This window comes from Seriola dumerili, unplaced genomic scaffold, assembly GCF_002260705.1.
Source record: "Seriola dumerili isolate Sdu_G_001 unplaced genomic scaffold, Sdu_1.0 BDQW01000230.1, whole genome shotgun sequence".
Classification (NCBI taxonomy): domain Eukaryota; kingdom Metazoa; phylum Chordata; class Actinopteri; order Carangiformes; family Carangidae; genus Seriola; species Seriola dumerili.
The window spans coordinates 373,530-399,792 of record NW_019174485.1 but is presented as its reverse complement, the minus strand read 5'-3'; the positions used below and the strand labels follow the sequence as shown (position 1 = coordinate 399,792).

The window sequence follows — 26,263 nt, the reverse complement described above, 5'->3', positions numbered from 1 at the left end:
AAGGCCTGTTCTTGTTCTATCATTCTGAATTAAGTTGCTCTCCATTAAAGTGACCAGCAGCCTCGCCTGAATCACAGCCTTCACACCGCCATGTCAACATTTCGGCTCCTCTTTGAACCCAATGACAGAAACGCCACAGACCAGGCAAGACAACTGAATATGAACTTTTATAACGTGTGCATATTATGCTCACATACAAAGTCTCTAATGTAACTAATGCAATCTAGAGTTGAGCTTCAGAGATGCAAAGCAAGTTAAGGACATGTATGTCTGAGAACAGTGAAGCGCTGAAGGCTGAAGAGAGGATCTGAAATGAAGTGAAACATAAAAACAAACAAAACACAAACATTTTTATCATGCCACTTTTGCTCTAAAAAGTAAATACTGAAATGTATTAAATAATTTAAGTTGATAAAATTCTCATTTAAATTCTCATCTAGAAGACGACTGAACATCTGAATACTTATTACTAACTCTCTGTACAAATAAAATCTCCACGTCAGAGGTAACAGGCCTCGTCCAAGCAGTCTTTCAAACGCGTTTTGATCCAGATCATTTAGCTACTCATCATCTTCCATTCCATATTTAGTCATTCTGTCTGGCGTTTCTTCATCATGCTCTGTTTCGTTGGGGAACTCCTGTTATTCATTCAGCCAAACAAGCTGATGGAAAAGTCCCAGTGTGTCAGTCCACATTTATCATGTTCCCCTGAAGAGTTATGACACAGGACCGTTGTGTCAGACCAGCTGCCCCTGATGCTTATAGTTGGCTGCAGTAAAAGCTGATGTGTTTCTCCCTGGGTGGATTGGGATTCATGACTCAATATGATCCAAAATGTAATCCAAGTGTGTTTATCTAAGGAAGACAGGTCCTGGCTACATGTGGTTCATCAATCCAAACATGGTCAGAGAACAGCTGGAGAATACAAAATGGTTCCTCTTGGCATCTCTCCTCTGTATACTTGGACATTTTCATCAGTTTTATTCCAACACTACTACAATATTTTGTGGTGTCACACATTTCAGTGTTGCTCCCAGTGAAGACGACTTCTTGCTGAGAACCCCTTCAGGTTATTTTTCAGTCAAAGCTCTCAGGTCTCTGTGGCGGAGCGGCTCATATCTGCTGCACAGCGACACCCTCGTGGTGATGAGTGGATACAAAGCAGCCACAGGTTTTGTTGTCTGGTTGTTGGTGCAGATGAGCAGCTCCGCTGTTGTATAGTTGGACTGCTAACCTCCAGTCAGGACAGAGGCTCATCACTTGGCGTGGCGGCTCTTGGGTTGAGCTCCAGGGCTGGAGGAAGAGCCTAGGTGTTTCCCAGGGCTCCTCCAGTGCTGCCGCAGGACAAAGTCATAGTTGGCGGTGGTGCACATGGCATAAAATACATTGGCTTTGTCGGGGATCAGGAGCTCTGAGGCAGAAAGAGAACATTTATTTTCCCTTGGCCCACTTTTATTTCATTTGCTACATTTCTGAGAATTACATGGAGAGCAATTTTCAGAAATGTCTCCATTTTAAATCTATTTAGGGTGAATGATAACATAATTGAAGGCAGTGAAGAGAAAGAGTTGTTTTCCAACTGAGAATTTATACCCCCTCTAAAAAACATTACCATTTCGTGGCTGAATTGGATCGTGGTTTATTACAGGCAGTGTCAGTGAAGGAACAGATCTCTGCTTCCTCTACAGTGGATTTCCTGCCATTTACTGTTAATGCATTAAACTTTTCCTGCTTTTAAAATCAAACATTGGCATTCATTTAGCCAGTTTATACAGTTTACACAGAAATGTTCATGGTTGACTTTTCTTTTCAGTGCAAAAGAAAACAGAGGAATGACTCCTGCCTGTTAGGCTCAAAGTTACAGAAAGTTTTTAAGCTTTAAGTGAGTCTGATGCTGCTTTGTACAGGACAGGATCCGCCTCTAATACTGCTTGTCATTAGATGACCTGCTTTTTGTATCTTGTATTGTACAGAGAAACATAATATAGAAAAAAACGTAATAGGAAAATCCTGCTCAATGGAATAATCCTGCTCTGAGCAGGTTAGACCTTTACTCAGAGAAGACTGGACGGACAGAGGCCTGAGGAGACGCTCACCTTTTCCATTGTTGAGCTTCTGGCAGAGGCTGAAGTCGTGGCAGCTGACATCCTCCATGTTGTGCTTTTCAATAGCTCTCTGAATCACCTGAGGTGTGTGGTCCTGACTGGTCAGCTGGAGAGAAAACATCACAGTGAGAGTCAATACATCACATCTGCATCCATAATATTTATTAGTAACGTGAAATGACAAATTTGAAAGCCTGTAAATTTACAAATTACAAGTTAGTATTTATTTGTAGCTATTCCTGCCTTTAAGAGTGATGTCAGTGATGATGCCCTTAGCTGTAACTAAAAAGAGACATCATAATAATATAAAGTAATAACAGTAATTCCATAATTGCCTAATTGTTCCAGTCATTTATCGATCTTTGTTTACTGGGATTATTAATTTCAAGTCTGGTCACTTGCCGTGAACATCAGTCATTATTTGAAGACATTTATTGGGTAACAGAATAACAAGTCAATTTATTTAAACCTTTGACAGTGGAAATAATTGTCATTTGCAGCCTAACTGATGATGTTGCTTCACTGCTACAAGCTGAAGGATTCATTCATTAATCCTGGGCTGATAACAACTTATCACTTTACAGTATTTACAAATGCCACTGAAAAACTGTTAAGATTTCTGATCCTGTTGTTCAAAAGTAACCTTGATTTAAATATTCTTGAATGGCTGGCCATTTAACAACACCAGCTCCTCACACTTCTGCTTTCCTTTTTTTTAGAAAGTGTTAAACTAAAATCAGACAACAACAGGCTGGCTCAGCAAAACACAGTTACAAAACCACCGTCCTCACCAGTATGCTCTTGTAGACATTTCCGTTGCTGACAGACTCCACACTGACCCTGATGATACATGAGTCTGCGACCTGTTTGTTGTAGACGGGCAGTGAGGCCTGAGGAGAACAGCTGGAGGACAAGGACTCAGGGCTCAGCGCCAGAGAGGAGGAGCTGAGGTCTGGATGAGAAGAGCTGCAGGAGGAGCTGGACAGACTGGCAGAGGAGGAGGAGGAGAAGTCCTCTGCTACGTTGTGAAGAGAGCCCGAGAGAGACTGAGGAGAAGACACGGGAGAAAATATCAATATTTGGTTCCTGCCAGTTTCCCCCCTTTTTTTAAACCAGCTATGTCCCTGCTGACAACAAACAGCTGCTGCTCATACCTTGAGTTTGAGTCTGAGGGGGGAGGGCTGAGGGACGGAGAGGTCCTCCATGTCTGAACTGCTGGAGCCCGAAGATGACACACTGATCTGATCAGCGTGGGTCTTCCTCAGGGAGCTGTCACTGGCTGTTCGCAACCTGCACACACAATTCAACCTGAAGGTTGGCTGAAATTGTTTTTCCAAAAACTTTTTTGTTTATAAAGCATCACTGGATCACACACCAGTAAACAAATACTGAGTCCTCTAGTGTCTGATTCCAGCATTAGAGGAGACTTTTTTATGTTCATGACTTCAGCCATTTATTATTAAAAACATATGTTAAGTTTTATTTAATTGTTAATTAACAGGACATTTCAAACACTGTATGTATCACACAATTATCTATTACTGTGTGTCTATCATTCTATCATTATGCACAACTACATTAAAAGGTCCCAAATTGTATACAGTGAGGTTTCCATGTGTTATTTGATTATAAAGCAGGTCTAGGTTCTATATTAATACTGTGAAAGTATCAAAGCGCTCAGTCCACAGAGAAATGCACACAACCTGTATTCAGAAACTGAGCCTTAAAACCAGCATCAGGACTTCTGTGACACGACAAAGCAGTCACCGCTCTCAGCCATGCCAGGTTTTTGGTACTTAAAACCACAAATATAATTTCTTATAGATCAACACTTAAATAAAACACAGGAAAAGCATAAAATATGGGACCTTTAACTTTTTGAATAAATCCAAAACACACTGAGTTCTGACAGGTTTTACATGAAGCTGATCTTCCAGACTTACGATGCGAGCTTCTTAGTGAGTAGGCGACTGCTCCATGAGTTGGGAGAGCTGGGACAGGGGTCGACTGGAGGCTCCAGCTCACGGGACAGTTCATAGCTTCAGAGGACAGAAAAGCAGAGACTAAGATGTGATGCCAGCAGCTTTAATTGTCTCGATACTGAATTGCACGGGTGTCAGTGTGTGTCTCACCTCTCCTGGTCTGTGAGCAGTGTGTGTGCCTGCAGCCAGGCAGTGATGTGAGGATTCACTGAAAGGCTGTAGTGGGAACAGGAAGCCTGGAGCTGTCGAATCTGGGAAAGAATCTCAAACTCCTAAAAAAATAAATAAAAAAATAATAAAACAAGGCACAGGTAAACTACTGGAACAGAAAAGAATGACAGAGTGTAAAATATAAACTGAGGATGTTGGTAGTCATTCATATAAGACACCACTAGGGGGCGACACCTACCCGTCTGCGCTTCTCAAAGTTGATGAGTCCTCCCTGTGTAAAAGGAAAAACAATATGGCATCATAAATCTATTAAAGTACCATAGAACAAATGAAAACAAAACAAAAGTTGGGTTTGTGGGTGTGATGTGTACTCACCTCCACAGTGTCAGTCAGTGCTGTATCCAGCATGGTGAGGACAGTCAGGTAAGTGCCCAGGTACGGCACAACACCTCTGCTTAAGCTCTGAGGGCAAAAACCAAGCCGTTCGTTTACATTTTGGTCAGTATGACTGCTTGAATGTCAAAAGAGAGAATCAACTTATTCATTTTTCTCTTAAATATTTTAATTCAATATGTCAATTTAATACAGTTGCACAGACAGGATATTAAGATAACTCAATGAAAATACAAGAAGAAACTGAGCCACACACAAGTGAAAGCACAAGACCATCACTATTTAAACAGAGTGATTATGGGGGCTATAAAACATTTACACACAGCACCACCCAGACTAAGTAAACCGCTGAACTGTGGGAAACACTGCACACACGTCAGCTTTTATATCCTCTCCTATGTAAGGGAGAACACCAACAGTCACGCGAGTTGTAACTGTGCAAACTTTTTCCATTAAATGAACAGACTGAAAAAGAAGAAGAGGGAACTGGAAATCTGAAGTCTATTTTAGCTTGAAAACATGTGACATTTAGGGAAGGAGAACTGATGATCCAGGCAGATAGAAATATATCTCTGCCTTTCATTTTCTCACTGGCTCACATAGCTGACAAGTTCACTTTATTCTGGCGGTCAAACCGAGAACAAGGTTATTTCCAAACTGTATGACTATTTTCTTACCATCTGTCTGGACACTGAGCAGAGCTGCGGAGATTTAGGGCCCGGGGTGGCACTGCTGTCTGGGTGACTCGCATCCTGCAGAAAACAGACGGCAGTCACGTCAGTGCTGATAGAACAAATGAACTGAATGTTAATGTGAGAGCTGGGTGTGAGTTTACAGTTTGTTCTTTTCAGAGTTGACACCTGCTGCAGGGTGTGGGAGACTGTGTGAAACCTATGGCTTCCAAACAATCCTATCCACATAGTTACACCCTGTTGTGTTATTTATCCCCTCAGGTGTGCACTGTGTGTGTGTGTGTGTGTGTGTATGTGTATGTGAATGTGTATGTGTGTATGTGTATGTGTATGTGTATGTGTGTGTGTGTGTGTGTGTGTGTGTGTGTGTGCGCGCTAAGAGACTATTAGACAGCATGCAGTCAATGAAATAAATACATCTTGATTAGCACCGGTGCCACTTTTATTTGTGGTTTTATTTGTCTTGGCCACTAAGAACGGCTCTTCCATTGTTTCATAGAAACCTGGCTGCTGATAACAGCGATATCACTGAATACACATTCATATCAATTGTTTTGCACATGGGATAAAGGACACACAGTGGCAAGGGAACTGGAGACTTACATCCAATCTTTAGATTTAAATTGTTAAAAAAAAGACAAAAGAAAACATGAGATTAGGCCATAAAGAGGAAAACTAATTAACTATTAGAGGCCATTTATGCAAAAAACATTATTTATCAGATGTTTAAGAGAGGGACTTTTCTGAGAATCATACTGACAGGTTGATGAGTGTGGAACACTTTTCATAATACACTGAGGTTACAGGTATTTTCATTATTCTTTATTCTGTCGATTATTTTTCAATTAATGAATTAAAGCTGAATGCTGTAAAATGTCAGAAAATAGTGAAAAATGTCCAAGGTGACATCTTTAAATATCTTGTTTTGTCTTACAAACACTCAAAACCTAAATACAGTGTTTTTACAGTTAGAGAAAAATAGAGAAAAGCAAATCAACTGCAATCAGAGAGCAGTTGAAATTTTTGATTGATTACACAACTAAATTGACAGAATAGCTGCCAATTAATTTTCTGTCAGTCAACTAATTGTATGTACAGTTTTAACAATGCAGAATCCCAGGAGCCTTTTATGAAGGAAAAACAGGCATCAACAAGTCAAACAAAGCTTCCATGCTGCACAGTAGGAAGTAACCTGTTACCACCCATTCCTCGGGAAACAACTAGCTCACTTGTTGAAATAATAGCTGTACAGTTCTTTCCCTCATTAATTAGGCATGGTCATTAGTCCACATTTCCCCACACACCAGTTTACCTCCACAAGGATCTCTCTGGTGGTTAGCACACAGTTCTCATCAGGGAAAGTCTCACACAGGTTGTCAAAGGTGGCCATGCTTTCCCTGAAACCAAAACATATTCAATCTGTTAAGACAATTTTTCTTTCTGTAGAGTCGATATTCGGCACGCTCAAAAACATTTAATAATTCACTGTAATCCATTGATTTAATATCTTTATTCTTTCTCAGTCAATTTTCACTTCCATTTTTATCACTTCGTGCCCTAAAAAGTAACTCAGTGGTTCATTTGACAGAAGTCTGTTTTATAAGTTCTGTCTTGAAATCATTTGCTGACCTGCTGACAGCAGCCCAGGTCTTCTTGAGGCAATACACGGCGTTGGACTGCAGCGCTGAAAGGATGGCCCTTAAAGAGGAGAAATTCTTCAGCTGTCTGCACTCCTGCAGAGACATATGCACAGTTGTTATGCTTTTTTTTTCACAAAAGATTTATGTCAGTAACTGTCAGTAACTTCAAATTATTTTCTTCCCTGACCTGTGCAATGGCGATCCACCTCTCAATGATGCGTGCTCTGTGGGAGGGGTTGGTGTGCGAGGAGCGAGGTGAGCTCGGGGCAGTGGAGGGGTACAGGAAGGTAGAGGAGGAGACGGGTGATGAGATGGGAGAGGAAGTGGAAGGGCTGGGTGAGGACGGGCAGAGGAGCGAAGTGATGACACGGTTGGTGACGGCGTTGAACTGGGAGATGGTGGCGCGGACGGTGGGTGCCAAGTTTCGGTTTTCTTTCTTGTCACGCTGTGACCAGACGCAGCCCAGGCAGTGGAAGGGCACCACTCTGACAAACAGGTCCTGAGGGAGAGACAAGGACAAGGAGACACGATATAAGTGAGTGACCCGCGGTGACATGGAAGGGAGCTTTGAGATATTTGTTACTGAAACCTACGGCGTCCAGTCTGGTCAGCTGCTCCGCTATTTCTCTGACAGGGCAGTCCATGAAGCTGTATCTGTCTTCCTCCTTAACGGACGTCTCTCCTCCGTCCACCTGATCTCTGGGCTCCTGCTGCAGTGATTCACCCCTGTGCAGTGAGTGGCTGCAATCTGTCGAACACACGCAATCATAAATGACAACAAAACAGGTCGTTTAGCAGAGAACACGGGCGAACGTGCAACAAAGCACCACAGCATGAAGGAGAAAGAAAGTGGAGTCAAAATGTCCTTTTTTATTACCATGATTTGTTTTGTTTTTGTTTTTTTTAAAACAAAAGGAGGAATTAATGAGGTATTTCATGTTATCTGCAGGAGTCTGTTTTAGTGAATAGCATGAGTATTTGTCTCAAAAGAGTCACAGCCACTTTTCATGCTAAATAATGTTACTTTTCTTCTTGCTATCTCGCTATTCATTCTCTCATTCTAACGCCAAATTTGTTTGCACTGAATGAAAATTGTAGAGCTGTTGAACAGAGTCCTTGACAGTCTGGAGCAGTGAATCTACTTTGAATAAAAGGATGGTTCATTTATAATAGAAGTGGTGTAACAGATGGATCGTCTGCAAACCATGTTTCCTTTAATATGAAAATCTATGCAGCAAAGTGGCTGAAACTCCATCAGATCATGTATTTAATACATCATGTATCTAGAGTACACATGCACAGACACCACCGTGAGAGCACTGTGGCTGCAGTACATGGATTGTGGTGGCAGGACATTAACAGACAATATGTGACCGCATCTCTCATTTCTTTGTACCTCGTTCCTGGACCCTCTTGAGTAGGGTCTCAGCAGTCTGAGCCAAACGTCTGAAGCACAGACGATGTCGCAGGTGCACACACAGCAGTCTGAGGGCCTGGTGCGGAGGGGGCTCATGGAAGTCTTCACTGTATTCCTCCAGCCACAGCCGAATCACAGGGGGTAAGGTACTGAGGGGAGGGGGGTGAGGTTAGTTAGTAGGACAGTAATAAAAGGCTGCTGTAGTATGAGCCAATGTTAAGCTTTGATTTTACTACATTAAACTCAATTTGGCAAAACCAAAATAATCTTTGTAAACAGAAGAGTGACGACACCTACCTGCGAGGGCAGACCGTGTTGTCCAGGTTGGCGTTTAAGTCCTCTCTGTGGAAAAGGAAAACACAGTTATCTATCATCTGAGAACTACATATCAGTGGTGGAACAGTGCTGTGACCTGGTGACAGAAAACATCCTGTAAACAACCAAGCTCACTGGGCTGATCCTCTGTGACTGTTCACTTCCTGTGGAAATGTCCTGCAACACTTTAAATCCCTGAAGAGACACTGTGGCCTTGTTATGAGGTTTGAAGAGCAAACAGACAAATGTCACCCTCAGTGATTAATAATGGCATCGTAAAAATATATATGTGACTAAAGTACCTGAAATTTAAAATGAAGGTGCTTGTGCACAATGAAAAGTAACAGGTCACATTTAGGGAGCAAATGATAGAATGCTATGTCTGGAGTTTATAAAATAACAATCACCGTCATCAACATCACAATCACGCAGGAGCTGTCACGCTACAGTACAGGTGGTTTAGAAGGTAATGACAGCAACATAACATCCCGTACAAAATCCTGTAAGGCAAAGGAGGGAAAACACACTTCCCAGGTTACCCTGAGGCCGAGCTCACATCAAGCTCACAGGAAACCTGTTGCCACCAGCACCTCAGATATGAGGGCGACTGTTTGACAAATAACATACCTACCCCACAGTACTAATGGCCAATTTCAAACAGGCGGCAATATGTAGCACATTAAGCAAAGGTGAGCTTTAAAGCACTGATAAAGAACTGATAGAGAGAAAGAAAACCTCCTTGGGAAATGTCTACTAATTTCTATAAGTGGCCCCTTGGGAAGAGCTAATGGCCAAGGAGTCTATTTGTGACACTTATTAGTTGCAGATGAACATTTGCAAAATTAAATCTGAGCTTCAGTCACATGAAGAAGCTCCTCCGTTGGGTGTGGCGGGTGTCATCATGACAACTCAGGAATGAAACAAAGCTCCTGGGTGCTTTGTTCAACTCATGACGATAAGACCTGTCATAGAAACTTGCCCTGGGTCAACAGAGATGGTGTTACGCTGCTGTCCTGTCCTGTCCTTGAGGCATGCTGTAAAACTTGGGTTACACGTACAGTAAGCTCTATTTACATTTGTATACAGTGACACACTTTTTAAAGAGTAGCACACACCGGAATAACAAATCAATGAGTACTAAGTAAAGACGCAAATACTAGAACCATCAAATCTGTATTGTGCTTTGATAACGAGAGGTGTCACAAGGTCCAATAACACTTAACTGATGTCACTTTTCATATGGTAAAATTAGTCAGTTAGTTCAACTCAGTCAAATCCTAAAAACCGTTTTACTGTTACTACTGTTTCATGAACTTCTATCCCTTTTATTATTTTATCAAAAAATCCATGTGATTTAGTCTTTGGAATAGACTTTTCCAAGCACAAAATATAGGCCGTTTTTCAAGTCAGCTGCACTTATTCACTTTCCAAGAGTTAGATGAGAAGATCGACACCACTCTCATGTCTATACACTAAATATGAAGCTGTAGCCAGCAACTGGTTAACTTGGCTTGGCATAAAGACTGGAAGCGGTCAGCTGTCTCTGCCCAAGGGTCATTAAATCTCCCATAAAACTGCAAGCTGTAAGTGGATTCTGTCACATTAAACAGCTAGGCTACCCATTTCCCCATTTCCAATCTTTATGCTAAGCTAAGCTAACAGCTGCTGGCGGTAGCATCATATGTGGCTTATTGAGAGTGGTATTAATCTTCTCATCTAACTCTCAGCAAGAAAGCAAATAAGCAACTTTCCCAGAATGTCAAACTAGTCTTTTGAACACAGGATCTCCGTCAGGAGAAATCTTTAGTGTTGAACGGAGCAGATCCCTCTGAGTCAAACATCAACAATGACCTAATATGTGGGCTTACAGAGCAGCTGACTGTGCCCTCATGGTTTTTGTTAACTTATGTCTCAGCTCAACAAGACTCTGCAGAGCCTCGGTGTGGACAGTTTCTCACCTCTGAAACAGCAGCTCAATGAGGGTGCTGGCCGAGGTGAAGGCTCTGTAGGTGGAGAGGAACACACGGGTGAAGTCAGGCTCCTGGTGTTCGGTGTCCAGCAGGTGGGTGACCAGACGCTCCAGGGTGGCAGCCTTGAGCCTGCGAACCTTCACCGTGTGGTACTGGACGAAGCTGAAGGCTGTGGGGAGCTCTGCTGTGTCAGAGCTCGGCATCACGGGCTCCCTACGCAGTGTGATGCCAAACACGGCACCGTCCTCCTCCTCCTCCCCCCACTCCTGCACTGGGTCCTGCGAAGAAATACAAGGTCATCAAGATCTGGCAAATAATAGGCCAAATACATAATATGGCCTATTTTCCTCATTTCTTTATGATAGTACAGGCTACTAAATAATGCACTTGAGAGCTAGTTGAAGTGTCACATAAAACAAAATGGAAAAACAATAATTCACTGAACATTTAGAAGAAGTGCACATTTGTATTTCTCAATATAAGCTCATTTTGTGCAAATACATGCATTGCAGAAATGAAACTAAACTAAATATCCTCAGTATGTTTCCTACCTTATATAAATTCATAGCTTTCTAAACAGTCATGAAGCTCCTTCGACGCAGGCTGCTTAACTGAATGACTGTGACAATCTCACATATCTGCAACAAATACCTCATGACAAATGCAATAAGCCTTCAAACCGAGTAATGTCATTAAAAGGGTCAAACTCAATGTCAATTAACCTCATTCTTGAGATTCTGGCTGTGACCCAACCTTGAACTGTGACGCAGACAGACACCTGGTGACTGGACCGATGACTTGCCAGAGAGGCTTTCACTGCCCGACGTGTTTACGTCTATGACACAGTTTTTTCTTAATTCAATTCTGTCTTTACACTTGTTTTGTTTTTTGTTTTTAAGGATAACAACAGCATCACATTTCTCCTCAAATATCATCACATGTTACAAACTGTAGAGAAGCAATGGTAGGTGGTGACGAGAGATCAGGAGGTCTTTGTTGGCTCTGAACTGGTCTTGAAGGGGAGAAGTGAAGGCATGCAAGTGTCAAGGATATGGACAACTATAATATCACAACAATTATTGGAAAATTAGCTCTGCATCAGAGTGTTTTATTTGATAAAGAACATTTTATTTATCAAAGAGTGAAATTGAAATAATTTTATGCTGTGTTTTACTGGACAAAATCCTGACATTTGCAAACAACAACATGAATAATATCTAATATCTGATAGTGTGGCAAATGTTGATTTTTTTGCAATCATTTAACACGAGGACCGAGAAAACATGAATAGCCTCATAGTATTGTCTGTATGCTTGCCTATTATTGATCTTATATGTTAGCACTTGTCCTATCTTCTGTCATCTCATGTGTTTTTTTTTCTTTTTTTGGCTTGTCACACTATTCCACCAATGTTATATGTTAGCATTTGTCTACTATGTCATCTTATATTAGTCATATATATGTCATCTTTTGTCACACTATTTCACCAATAAAAGGGAAAATAAAAAATAATGACCTTGGGGTCCCATAAAAAAAAAGAAAAAAAGAAATGAACAATAATATTCAATTAAACCCCACTAATACAAGATTGTTTTTTTACTGTAACGTCATGTGACAAGTTAGTGGATGTTGGTTCAAGAAAATTTATAAAAATAATACGTTACACCTGTACTCTGAATGTGCTGACTGCAGAAGTCATTCAGGTTACAACTCATTCAGGAGACAACTGATAGTCCTAATCAAAACAGAGAAATAATAATATCAATCATTTAACTAATTTCCCCCTGGGGATCAATAAAGTGTTCTGATTCAAATTTAGCCTAGATTAAGACTTGCAACAGATGTGTACAGTTGTGAAGGTAGGATTTATTGTCGGGCTGTTGAATTAGACTGTAAAAGCTAGGTGTGCCTAATAATAGTGAAAGTACAAAGCACAGGACCCAGACTGAGGAGAGTTGTTATGAAAATGAAGCCCGACGCTGAGCAGAATACCTGGTTGTCAGTCCATCTTCAACAAGTATTCACAGCCCTGGAATGAGGCTCTATGACTGGACTGGTAAAAAAGCATGTGTTCATACTCTCTGAGTTATCTGGCACACATCTAACAAAAGAAGCAGCCTATGCTTGAAAACACCTGATATCACATGACAGAAACTCAAGACAAAAACCAGTGTGCTAGCTGCCAAACACAATGAGACTGGTGGATCTACACAGCCTCCACTCATAGTCATGTTATCGTTGTGTTTGTGCTGGTGGCCAGAGAGAAAATAATTAGGTTTACTACTAGTGTAAACCCGAAAAACAAATAAAAAGTTTTACGTCATTAAACCTACCATCGATAAATGCCATTTTCCCATGTTTATCTCGCTCTTGTGAGTGAATAAATCCCAAACTCCTGCTGCTGTTGCTGTGGTAACAGCACCGCGGTGGTCAAGGACTCAGCTGCGTCCTCCGACAGCTCACTTCAGTCTGAATTATTTCGGACACTCTCATTTTTGAGAAGGCGATAAAATGTGAAGATGAATTATGTCCAGGCACAGGAGTTGAACACAGGCAGTGGACGAACCAGTTTGACAGCGGAGAAGGGACAGGGAATGAGCAGCACTTCACTTGGCGTGGCTAATGAGTCAAGTATGGGCGGGGCTAATAATATGGACCAATGACAATAAAAGGATACATGGTTTTAGATTATATTATGCAGATTTTAAATATGAGGCTCTGACTGGAAATAAATGCCATTGTTACTGCTGACATTGTTGCAAGTAAAAACAAAACTAAATCGAATAAAAAGTTAGAGGGCTACCTAATAGCTTGTCCCTATTACTTTAATTAATATTACAGTTATCAGTACTATTCTATCTGTTTCAGCAGCTATTTACAGTACAGCTGGTGGTAGTAGCGTACACATGGGGTCAACCTATGAGCTCAGTGGTGGAAAAGTATTCAAACCCTTTAAACTATTTCCCATTGCAAAAACTACTCAAACAGTAGAAGAGAAGTCCTTCATTTGAAATAATATTACTTAAAGAAACGTAAAGCTTCAAGAGTACAGTGCAGTAGTAAAAGTTAGTGTAAATGTAAATATATATGATGTTTTGTCATTGATAAGACATCCAACAGTGTCGTGACTGTGGACCTGGGACAGCCAGTATTCCCAGTTAGAGATGAAGGCTGTGGGCTCTGGTGTCAGGATCAACAAAACCCCATAATGGTTCATATCCTGCCTCAGCTAGAGGCCGACAGTATGACTGCAGAATATGAATACACTCATTCACTTCTCTTGAAGCAGAAGATGTGCAGTCACAAACCCACGTATTATAACCCTTTGTAAGACTTTGAAACCTTTCATCCAAAAAAGAGAAAAGAGATATTATTCTGAGGCTTGACTGTCTACCTTATGCCTTATGAGTGTTGGTATAAGACACATATTACATAATGAATTATTATTATTTTCATGGCGCATTAACATCCATGTGGGCGGCACGGTTGTGCAGTGGTTTGCAAGAAAGTTCTGGTTTTGGACCTGCTGTCTGACTTGGAGTTTGCATGTTCTCCCTGTGCCTGCGTGGGTTTCGTCTAGGGACTCCAACTTCCTCCCACAGTCCAAAAACATGCAGGTTAGGTTAACTGGTTAACTGGTGACTCTACATTGTCCATACATGTGAATTTGAATATGAATGGCTGTTTGTCTAGCTTGTCATAGACTGGCAACCTGTCCAGGGTGCACCCCCCTCTTGCTTGTCAGCTGGGATTGGGTCCAGCTCCCCCTCAAAGGATAAGCAGTATAGCTAATAGGTGGATGGATTAACATCCATGTGTGAAGGTGAATTATGTGAATACGTTTATAGAAATTTCTACTAAAACACCGAATCTAAGACACCACTACTAGTGTGGTTGTATCCCAACTTTAGGTCCAGCTCATGACTGTCATAGATTTTCTATTCAATTCACTGTGGACATGTTGTTTCTAAACTTTGGCAGAGACAATATTGTGACATCTGGTGGCCAAACATTAAAGAGATATCTTTCAAAGAATCCAATTTGCTCAGGTTGTCTATCTGGATCAAGAACAGGCCCGACAGCTTTAAACAAGCTACACTTTCTATCAGGAAATGTTTATTTTCAACTTTTCAAGATCACCACAGATAATTTTGCAGGAAGAGATTGAATGCAAGATTCTCATGGAGATATTTTTGTCAACTAGAAGCTACGAACAGTGCATGCCAATGCCTCTGAATCTAAAAGAATCCAGTCGGGACAGTTTTTCTCAACAGCTTCTAGCTTATGTCCCTGCCTATGGTGACCGGGGAGTAGTGGGGACATACCACATGAAACCGGTCTGCCGTGCTCCTAAAAAGCGACGTCAACATTGTGGCTTCAACGAAGCACGTATCTGGAAAAATGTGTAAACTAAGAGCTTTTGGTGGGACTGAAAAATTTCCTACATTAAATTGACTAGAAGCAAAAAATTATAGTAAAACTGACAAGCAGAAAAAATGGGATGTCTTTAATCAGGCCGTCCACTGCCTTTGTAGCTCAAAAGAGAAGAATGAGCTTTTTGTTTCTCTAATGAGTTTCTCTCCTTCTCTCTGAACTGAAAATCTACCATCATTCTCCCCTGTTTGTCCATGCCACCCGGCCTTTCTACAGAGGCCGAACAAAGGAGCAGAGAATCAGTGCCAGGAGAGACCCACAATTAGTACTAATTAGACACATGAATGGGTGATGAGGTGGCAGGCAGGCAATGAGCCAAAACACGATGATGCCGAAATATGCTGGTTGAAGTAACTTCCTCAAAACTTCACACGGCTTTTAGCTGAAAATGTACAGTACACCCACAGGAATATGATCTGTCCACTGCAGTTCCTTCTCAGTGACGAGAATATAGCTCCTGCTGTGAATGACGCCTCAAGTGAAAACATGTTCAGCATAATGGGAACAATGGTGGAAGTCCCCAGAGAAAAACCCAGTGTAAACAGCAACTGAATATATGACTGTTCCATCACAGATACAGATACAGATACAGTGAGTGCATCAGCAGCCAAATCAGCCCTCATAGTGATAGATTCCTGACTTGTAAATGACAGAGGAAACTAAATCTAATGGTAAACTTCATCTAGGAAACAGTTAATTCAAATGAAAAGAGCCATATCAACAATTCAAAATAACATTACCTCTATACTAAAGGGGCTGATGGGAGATTAAAGGGTAGCACTTGTAGGATGCCAACACATGTTACTGGTGTTGATGTTGGAACGGTTTGTAACACACAACACTATTTGACAACTGATTAATCTCTTAAATCAATTATCAAGGAAAATGCAAATATTGGTGTAGAGCTGGAATGATTAGTTGATTAATTGATTCACAATCAACAAATTCAACAACATCCTTTGGGGTTTTGGATTGTTTGTCCACATCAATATGGACATTTCTCAATATTTCCTGAAATTTTATAGATCCATTAATTAAGAGGAGAAATCTGTAGATGAATCACTAATGAAAATGATTGTTTGTTACAGCCGTTTAGGTCAGTGATTCATTACTACCAGTCAAAGGTGTGACTTGATCTTTTCACTGAACTCTAGTAGTCAAACAGGCTCAGACATTTGAATCCGTTAACTAATTTAATCCATTAACTAACATATAAATCTTGAAATTCTAATAACCAAATTCCCAGTGGATGTTCTATATCATATCATATCATATCATATCATATTATACTGCAATATCTCCTAGTGCTAAGTGGAATACCCCAGAAACGTTAATATTTCTATGTTTCCATGATGACCTCTACAGACCTGTTTGACCAAAGGCTTGGAAAAACCTGGGTGTTTACAGTGGAGATGAGTATATTGATGCTCTGACCTCTTTTTGTTATTTCCATGTATGATATTCTGACAACCCTGATGTAAGAAATCACTGAACTTAATTAAGATGTTGAGACGAGAGAATTTGTAAAATGCAACAAAATGAATGTCAGTTAACAATGTCAGATGAAGGAAGTCCTCTCTGGATGATGTTTGAAAGCCTGTGTAGTTTTGTCATAACTCACCTCATATTGCGCATCAGTGTCTAACATCTGGAAGCTCCTCAGCCACACGCCGGGCTCCGTGTCCATGTGGACGTCCACGCACTGATTCGGCCTCAGCCACAGCAGCTTCCTCATTCTGCCCATCCTGCTGCGGAGGCCGCGGGACTCCCCACCATCACCGCCTCCACACACAGCGAGAATGGTCCTCATCTCCAGCTCTGTGTCACGCTACAGGCCCACACACCTCGTCAGATCTCTCCCACACCTGCTGCCTCATCTGTGTCAGGGAGGAGAGCGTGAGTACAGTCAGCCACAGTCCCTCGCACTATCATTTTCTTTATTTCCAAACATCAGAGTAGTGTCCAGGTCAGCTGAAAGCGTTAGCAACTTACATTATAAAACCCCCTGGTTTCATTAAACACAGACCAGCTCTAAAAAACTGGGTCAGTGGCAGTTAAACATGAGTATGAAATCACAATTAGATTAACCATGCTGGGTTAGAAACAGGGCAAATGGCTCAGCCAATTACCAGCAGCACAGATAACATAAACAATTTGAATTCAGATAATTCTCTTCATAAGAAAAAAGCTGCATGTAAAACCCCTTAACTACAGACAGGAGCTACAACCTATAACCTATAAAATCCTATTTTGTCTTAATGAACTGAGGAATTGTCTCTTGAATTGGAACAACTTTATAGCTGGCAACAATCTGTGCCACAAACAAATATAAAAAACACACCGTATAGAGCATATAAATGTCAGCTTTGCTTTTACTGAATTGACAGCACTGGCACATTTTGTATGCTAAAGTGGCATGTTAATCACTTAAGGAAAACATGAAGACTGCAAGGAAAGAGTCTGTAACTTTACGGTCAATAACCATAAAATACTTCTTATAGGTATAAAATTCACATTATTCATTTACATATACAAAGCACAACCAATCATAACTATGGTGTAGGCCTACCAGTGTTTCTTTTACCAGAAAAATCAGGATATCGTAGCATTCAAACAATTGTTTTAATAAAATTAAACACCCACAAAAGTAAAGAAAATAATCACTTAACTGTAATTTTGCTTCTCCTGAATCAGCATCTCATGAATCCTGATGAAGGCCACGTTCAGAGCTGTGTCTCTCCAGCTGGACTAATCATGCAGAGACAGTGTGAAACTTGGATGAAGACTCTGGTATTTATCAGAGGACGGATTGTTCTTTGTGTTTGTGGGTGGGTGATGCTCTGCGCATGTTTGTATGTGTGTGTGTGTGTGTGTGTTGGGCTGGCCTCCTCCCTGTTTGGCTGTACTCTGAGATATATAATTACATGCAGTTTTGATTGTATTTTACATCTCATTGTTCCAGGCCACAACCTCCTCACTGGAATAAGACACTGCCCTCATTTTCACCTGGACCATAGATACAAACACTGCAGGACAGGCTACATCAGGATGGTTTGATTCTGCTTAAAGAAAATGCACATTCAAAATAATCCATTCATTTTTCAGTATATATACTGATTTGAATTCGACAGGCTGATGATATTCAGTTTGTTGATAAGATCTTAAATGCGTCTTACCTGCGAGTGGGTCACAGTTTACTCTTCAGACAAGGTGAACGTAATAAAGCCATGACAGTGTCACGATGTAAAGGCTACACAGAGCGCACAGACATGTTTGATTGAGAGATGTTACGGAAACGCTGTCACGCTGCTGGCAGCGATTCAAACTCTGTGCCAGGAAGCGCAGCCCCGCCTCCTCTCGATGATTGGTCGATACGCGCGGATGTATTGATTGACTGCCGATATATTAAACCTGTTTATGAGCCAGTCGGTGTCCAATATCATGGAGGATCTTTCCAAAAAATCTTTTGTTTAAACATGTTCAATTTAATTTTAATTTTTTAATTTTATAGTATGTTAAGTATATTTTAAAAATAAGGTAGGCTATATGTACTATTTACATAATGAGTAAACAGGTGGATATGTATAAATACTCCTGGACAAAAATTACTCCTACACAAGTGAAAGTTGTTCAGTCAATTTTTTACTCAAGTAATAATACCGGAGTCCTTGCTTTTAAAAATAGCCCATGTAAGTATTCAAAAATAAAAAATTTTATGTCAACGCATTGTTGTCTTGTTCCACTCATAACTCTGAAACAACCCACTGAATGCACCGACTTCTAACCCTGAAGAACATGTAGAATAAAAAGCTTGTAGAATATACTACAAAGCTTTAGAGTTGGTCATAAAACCCATATTAATCAACATTTCAAATTTCTTTATTTTATTTTACATGCCACACCCATCATATAATACCATGGCAGTGTTCTGACACACCTATGGCAATGTGTGTGGGTGTGTGTGTGTGTGTCCATCAAACAGACAGTGGAATTGTTATGGATGCAACTCCCATAAGAAAAAAAAAAACCCAAAACAACCTGACCTACTTACACACCTCTATCTTCTAACATAGCCATCATTAGGCCAAGTTCATACTGAGCTGTTTAGAAATAAAGAAAACACATGATGTAGGGTCACTTCATTTGAAAGGGTCACACAGCAAAATAGTTGAGAACCACTAGTCTAAATAACTAAAGGGTTTCAGTGAGTTTTATTTATGTATACGCAACAATAAACTGGTTAATGGTTGAACATTGACTGAATAATTGCAATTATTTGGGGTGGGAGCAGTGGAATATAAATATGTGAAACATGGGCCACTATAGGCTTAGACAACTGCTGTGTAAGTCAAGGCAATTTCATTTATATACCCCCCAAATCACAAATGTGCCTCTGTATTCACATTCGAAACATCATATTTGTAAAGTGCTGCTGTATCGATTTCCTGAAGATGAAAGGGTGGTAAAAGTTCACTACTGAAAATGTATTATAGCCTATAGCAAAAAAAAGAAAGAGCCATCTGTCAAGAACAGCATAAAAACCCCAATATTGGGAATGAATGTGACATGAATCCAGCTGCATATGAGCACATACTACAAGCACAGCTGCCTGTATTTTCACCTCTCCTAGTACTGTACACACACAAAGAAGCACCTAATTCTTGTGCTCCAATCAATCAGTCAAAGAGTTTTTGTTCACAGCCAAGAGTTGTGGTTACATTGTGTAACTCAGTCAGAGCTGTCAGATGGTTACAGAGAGAGAACACCATTCTATGACATTCAGGTATGAATATTTATTGTTGTGCAAGAAACTCATAGAACAAGACACTCCACCTAACATCCAAGAGCTGGCTCTAACAACCGCAGAGCATTTGAGCAGAGGCAGAATCATTAGTGAGATACTGAACATAGCAGAGATAGTTCAGGTGTTAATGCTACATGTCTACACACAGGGGTGGCTTCACGTGCAGCTTTGAATCCTATGTTACATTCCAGACAAAACATGAGTGTCTTTAGTTTTGACGCGATTCACCTGGGTTTGTCACAGGTGTTGGATTTTCAGTGCAGGCTACAGTGCATCATGTCTTTAAGATAAATCCACTATATTTAAAGAGAAAAACTAGATTAGTCATCTCTCCTACACACTGCACAGCTGTGTATCATAAAAACAGAGTTATCAAAAAAAAGTTAGAGCATTGTTCTGATTGATTTTATTGGTTTTCCGTGAGGCTGCAGGGTGTTAACTCTGAACAGTGAAAAAGAGGTGGAGTGATGAGTGTTGGTGCAACAGTGACACCTGACAGAGAACATTATTGCTGTCACAACAAATCCACTAATAACCAGCATTAAGCTACTGGAACTGTAGACATGAAACATTAATTGGTTAAAATAGCAATGTGAGACCAGGGAAAGTCATTATAAGTTCTTTCTCCTCAACATAAGCTAATTTTACACTTAAATCAGTTTTTGTTCCTTATTTCTTCAAAGTATTGAGACTCTGGTGCTGGATCAGAACTTGCCCTTCTTCTTCTTCCAAGGCTTCTTCTTGGACTTAGAGTCAATGATCAGCTGAGACTGGCGCTTCAGTTCCTCCCGTGAGATGATGTCAACCTCGTCCTCTTCGCTCTCAACCTCTGGGACACAAACAGTGACAATTTAAAAAAGAGAGATGTAGATTGCGTGTGTGTGTGTGTGTGTGTATGTCAGTGGTTCAGAACTCACCATCGTTGAAGAGGTCCAGTCCTTGGTCCTCAGGGAGCTTGACTCGGGTGTTGCAAGTAGGCAGTTTCCTCTCAATCCTGATGTAGAACTGCTCAGAGTAACACACAGAGTGCAATGATGAATGATTAGCACCAGTGACACAAGGATTTTCTACATTTTACAGCGTACCATGGCTGATGTGTCTGAATCTGTCGATAGCAACTGAATTTATTAATACAGCTCAATTTTTAAATCTATAGGTTCTGTTCAAAAAACCATTAACCACTGTTTTTAAGTAAATTTACATATTTGTATTCAACTATTATGATGAGTTATCATGATAATAATTAGCATTGAGTCCTGGAGTGATTTTGGTTTCTACAACCAGAAGGTCAGTCTTTTCTAGACTTCAGGTTTTCCTTAATGATAGACGTACAAGACCATGACAACCAAGCAATGCCCAACAGCAACCGTCAAGCAAACAAGGCGTGCTGATTTTCAAATTATCAGCTCAGAGTTGCGTCAGTTATACAGATTATGCCTCTTAAAATGGACCTGAGAGTAAAATAGCCAATGTCATTAGTAAGTGGCCTACAGACTGTTTGCTATGGTGCGTGTTTGCTATGGTAAACTCTGATATCCCATGTTCTCAAACAGAGAAGGTTCAGCTGAGCGTTAGTAATCAAGAACAAACACTTGAGCTTGCTCTGACGGCTGCTTTTCCATTCAGATAAACTATGCAAGCACAGCAGCATGCATGCATACATGCTCAGCCATGCTGTGTTCATGCGTTGCACTGTGTAATGCAGGTTTAAACAAGAGCCCCAACATTTTCCAGAACTGCATTTACCACTGGAAGTTGAAGCTGTGGTTTCTGCAATTTTTAAGACCATTTTTAAACCACACAGAATGTAAACTAATACAATTTCACAGTTATACCAGCCAATACATGACAGTATGAGGGAAAACCAGTAGGGCTGATATGGCCTAGAATTATTTATCATTTTATCACATTTTATCAGTACTTCCCAGCATTATATAACAATAATTCCTAATGATATAACTGCTTAAATTAAGGCAAAACTGTACTCAAACAAATGGCAGACAAGGGCTGGATTGATTAACCAATTAAAACTAATTCATAATCTAATTTAAATTAGTTTCAGATGTTGTGAAAATGGACACTTGTCCACCAGGATGTGATGACCTTCCTACTGTAGCTACAGTAGCAGTAATGACAGTGTTTGCTGCAGGTCTGATGGTGCTGACTCAAACAGTCCTTGTGCCAACATTCTCTGCTAATGAGAACAGTGTGTACGTTGTGATTCATCTAATGATGTGCCTACGCATCGCCCACACACCTGTTGCTAAAACTACGCAAAGACATTCTGCAAAAGTGTATGAGGACTACCTGTGCAAAATGCAAACCAGTTTTTGACATAATCTCCAGTCCCTGAACCTGTACTTCAAACCAGTGTGATGCCAACTGACTCTCACCTCCTCTTTCTCCATCTCCTTCATAATAGCAGCCAGATCTTTGCCTTGAAGCTCCTCCTGCAGTAACTGCAACTTCAGCTCGCACTGGGTCATCAGCTCCAACACAAACTCATCTGAGTCTGGAGACACATCAGCCACTATGTCCTCACTCTGGAGAGAAATGGAAGAATAGTGAGCATGTGACATAAGCTTGATTGGCACCAGGAATTTTGAGAAGAAAGGAATAACAACCAGTTATCAAAATGGGGGAAAAGAATATAGTCATGATAGTATAAGTCATATTTACCAGTGCGATGTGTGGAAGTTTGTTTGCCAGGTGCTCCACTCCAGCTCGAATAGTCCTGAGGGTTTTAACCAGCCAATCCAGGCGCTCTTTAGCTGCATCGCACCTCTGCTGCTGAGCCTGCAGTTGCTGCTCACACTCTTCCAGGATCTGTTGGTCACTTTTGAAGCGACAGAAAAAGACAGTGACAGAGAGAGAATAAGTATCGCACAGCTGCATACATGACACCTTCCTCTACTACTGTCTCGCTGTCTCACCTGGAGAGTTTGGCCTCTCCAGAATATTTCATATCCTGAAACTGTTGGTTCAGGAGCTCCCTCTGCTCCTTCAGCTGCTGCATGACATTCTCATTCTCTCCCTTCAGCTTCTCCAGATGTTGGTGTGTCTCCTTTTGTGAGATAAAGCGCTCCACTATCTCCTATATGCAGAGTACATGAAAGAATGTATTATGTAAACACTGATAGTAACGTCTTAAAAGTATCAATGAAAAGCATTACACAATAGATATAGTAAATCTTTATGTGTCCACATCCATACCTGTATATCTGTGACTCCAGTGGCCTCCTTGATGCGGCGGAAGGCCTCTTCAAAAGTGGAGACGGCCTTCTCCTCTTCACCTGCCATCCTGGTGGTGCTGCGCTGGGCCTCACTGCTCAGCTCATCTGGCTGCATATTTGCTCTCTGGATCTGCAGGTAGCAAAGTTTACAACCAATCCAAATTACTCATGTTCACCACACATGTAATGAGTGTTGTAGGCCTGTCTGTGGTCATTCAGATATTTGCATGTTTAATCACAAGTGTACATGGCTGGTGACCAAGTATGTAACCAAAAGAGGGAACAACCTCAAAATAAAAGCATACACCAGAATAATATTCTTAAATTGCACATATTGCACAGTACGTAATATCATGTGTATCTTACCCTTCTATCAACTTTTTCAGCCTGGGCCTTGCGCTCCTCAACCTTTTTCCTGTAGCTGGCAATAATACGCTCTCTCTCTTTGCGCTCCTTGTAGAGTTGTTCCTCCTGCTGCTGTAACTCGGCCTAGCAGGAGGAAGAAAGGGAAGGAGTGATGGGCACGGAGTGAGGGAAACAAGGGAAGGAGAGAAGTAAAACCAGCACAGTAAGATAGCAGTGCATTAGTGATGACTATAATTCATAAGTATAGGATACACAATAGAATACAATACACAAGAATGATGCCTCACACTGCACATTTACCCAACATCATGTCTTTAGCTGTGCTCTTATTTTGAAGAAAAAAAAGACAGAAGAGGGAGCAACATTGATTTGGAGAAAAATTGTTGTTTGAACAATCCATAGCGATTGGATATTGTAATGTATGTGAACTTAAAAGTACACAGGTGAATGAACACAGAAAAATTATACAATATTACTTATGACAGTGGTGATGACAGCAATGGTGAGCGAATCATCCCTCTGATGCCTTTACTGGAAACATGCATTTTGTACAACTTGTAGAGTAAGTTATGGCTCACCTTAGCAACCTCTTTAGAGAGCTGGGCATCATTGTTCATGACCTGCAGGGTGTGAAGCTCCTGTCTGTGGTTCAGGATTTCTGCTTCCATACTGTCCAGCTGGCCTTGGAAAGTCAGACTCTCCTCCTGAAGTGGTGAACGTGGAAAAGTGAGGGACGGACAGAGAAAAGGACAGAAAATGTGTATAGGAGGGAAGGAGAGAAGGAGGAGATGTGTGAGAATAGAAAAGATTTTGTAATTAAAGCCTAAGCTATTAATGTGTTAACATAACAGCAAAATGTATAAATATTGAAAAATAAGCATAAGAAATTTAAGTGTGACATTTAAGTATTCAAGAAACTACAGTATCTGTTGACATAAATTCTTGAATACAAGAGCTCAAGTTAAGTGCAAACAGAGGTAAAGTGAGCTTGGGACAGGAAGTAATATTCCACTGTGGATGTCTCACTCGACATCTACAAATCACAGATACATATTCCCACATAATGCACAAAAACAGCAAAGCGCCAATAGTACTCCAGCAACATTTCCAGCAAGTGAGGATAAGTTTGTGTGATGCAAAACAATTTTTTTCAGATTAAAAATGTGCATGTTGGACAAACCTGCAGGTGACTTTTGAGTTTCAGATAGTTAGTCATGATGTTCTCAGCCTCCTTGCACTTAAACTGGGTCTTCTCCAGACTGTTCTCCAGTGCCCGCAGATTCTGAAGACACACACACACAGACACAGCATTGTTTACAAAGATTTTTTATCTCTGTGTGGATTCATCTGTCACCAAGAAGACAGAAAATTAGCATTTTTTGTGCTTTGAATATCTCTACAGTGAGAGGTAAATACTATGGCATCTTCCTCTTTTCTACGAGTGCGCGCATCAGCAGACTGTGCTCCACTGCAGCCCTCTGGTTTCTTTCTCTGGTACTCCATCTTAAGGTCTTCAAGGCGCCGTTGGTAGGTCTGGGTGGTGTGTTTTAGGGCATTCAGGCGCTTCATCTTTGACAGCACCCTTTGGTCCAGTGTTGTCAGGGCCACCTGAGAAAAAGTGTTAGAGGCAGACATACAGACAGGGAGAGAGAAACAGATTGAGTTGAACAAGTTAGAAACTAGTTTGAGAACTCTTTTCTGAGGACATATTAGATTTTAAATTTTGTTTTTACATAGTTATCATCACAGGCTAAGGTGTAAGGACAGTAATACCGAAAACATTTTGTTGTCTTTTATATTTATTCTCCTTCCTCTCACCTTCCCTGACATGTTGCGGTAGGCATCCTTCTCCATGCCTCTGTTATGAAAGGCCACTTTGATGATATGTTCATCACCCTAGGAGGCAATACACCAAAGTGAATTACAGTGTAACTGCTGAGAAAGCTATGATCTGTTTAGTTGTTGCTATAAATAAATGAGAACAAAAAAAACAAAACAAACAAAGAGCTGAAAAATTAACCTCAATTCAGTGTGGATATACTAAACTTACAGCATTAGCCTCTGCCAGTTTTCTGTACAGCCTCTTGTTCTCCTGCCTCAGCTGGAGGATGGACTCTCTGTTCTTCTTGATGGTGGACTGAGAGCTCTCATAGTATGCAGCTCGGTCGCCCTCTGGCGGACACGTTTAATTGTTACACCAATAATATGTCTCATTATTTACTACTAATACAATTAACCAAGTGCTGTTTCTGTTGGATTTAGTCATGGGATAAGTTAAGGTGGCAGGACACATTGTCACACGAAATGTGATAAAATTAACCTAAACGTAACAGCTAGCTAACTGTAGCAGAGCACATGTCCTTTAGCATAAACTGATATCGACGCTCAGACTATTTTGAAACAAACTTACCAAGCAGTTGGATTTTACGCTGCATCTCCGTTATTTGGTCATGCAGCGGAGGTTTAATTGCGTTTCTACTGAGCGGCATTTTTTTCTTTTACTGTTGAAAGTTACACATTTAAAAAAGAAAATAAAACCCACAGTCAGCGATAGCTCAACCTGAAGGTAGAACTCCAGTAGTTGCTTAGCAACCTGTACACTTTAACCCTGTGGGTGGAGCTCTACAGTCACCGGTGCAACAGTAACCTTTAAGTTTTCATGAAAAATGATGCGTTTATGTGAAAAGTAGAAAACACTATAGCAGTAACTTAGGGCTATATGTCTATTCTTAGTTACTAAA

At 40.8% G+C, this 26,263-nt stretch overlaps 2 protein-coding genes across 2 annotated transcripts; both read right to left on the bottom strand.

Moving 5' to 3' along the window:
• Positions 1-347: 347 nt before the first annotated feature.
• Positions 348-17,868, bottom strand: LOC111229425 (ral guanine nucleotide dissociation stimulator-like 1). The gene is made up of 18 exons (XM_022755753.1): positions 17,789-17,868; positions 16,741-16,996; positions 10,674-10,963; positions 8,698-8,742; positions 8,380-8,549; positions 7,577-7,731; positions 7,171-7,482; positions 6,973-7,076; positions 6,656-6,740; positions 5,329-5,403; positions 4,634-4,720; positions 4,497-4,529; positions 4,238-4,359; positions 4,049-4,144; positions 3,260-3,395; positions 2,897-3,151; positions 2,097-2,211; positions 348-1,411 (listed from the first exon to the last, which is right to left on the bottom strand). Exons 2-18 carry the CDS (start codon positions 16,927-16,929, stop codon positions 1,257-1,259), a joined length of 2,424 nt encoding a protein of 807 aa, XP_022611474.1. The 5' UTR covers positions 16,930-16,996; positions 17,789-17,868; the 3' UTR covers positions 348-1,256.
• Positions 17,869-19,690: 1,822 nt separating this feature from the next.
• On the bottom strand, positions 19,691-26,094 carry ccdc151 (coiled-coil domain containing 151). Its single transcript, XM_022755618.1, has 13 exons — positions 25,933-26,094; positions 25,573-25,694; positions 25,341-25,418; positions 24,939-25,130; positions 24,703-24,804; positions 24,101-24,226; positions 23,523-23,645; positions 23,137-23,286; positions 22,857-23,017; positions 22,603-22,759; positions 22,317-22,466; positions 20,841-20,928; positions 19,691-20,752 (listed from the first exon to the last, which is right to left on the bottom strand). The coding sequence occupies exons 1-13, from the start codon at positions 26,009-26,011 to the stop codon at positions 20,628-20,630; spliced, it is 1,653 nt and encodes a 550-aa protein (XP_022611339.1). The 5' UTR covers positions 26,012-26,094; the 3' UTR covers positions 19,691-20,627.
• Between the last annotated feature and the right edge of the window lie 169 nt (positions 26,095-26,263).

Excerpts from the sequence above, each read along its gene's own strand:
- ccdc151 (XM_022755618.1), bottom strand. The coding sequence starts at position 26,011 with ATGCCGCTCAGTAGAAACGCAATTAAACCTCCGCTGCATGACCAAATA. Across the intron at positions 22,467-22,602 it reads AACTTCCACACATCGCACTG|AGTGAGGACATAGTGGCTGA; the intron begins GTAAATATGACT and ends ATTTCTCTCCAG. Across the intron at positions 20,929-22,316 it reads AGGAGATGGAGAAAGAGGAG|TTCTACATCAGGATTGAGAG; the intron begins GTGAGAGTCAGT and ends TACTCTGAGCAG.
- LOC111229425 (XM_022755753.1), bottom strand. The coding sequence starts at position 16,929 with ATGAGGACCATTCTCGCTGTGTGTGGAGGCGGTGATGGTGGGGAGTCC. Across the intron at positions 10,964-16,740 it reads ACACTGATGCGCAATATGAG|GACCCAGTGCAGGAGTGGGG; the intron begins GTGAGTTATGAC and ends ATTTCTTCGCAG. Across the intron at positions 2,212-2,896 it reads ATGTCTACAAGAGCATACTG|CTGACCAGTCAGGACCACAC; the intron begins GTGAGGACGGTG and ends TTTTCTCTCCAG.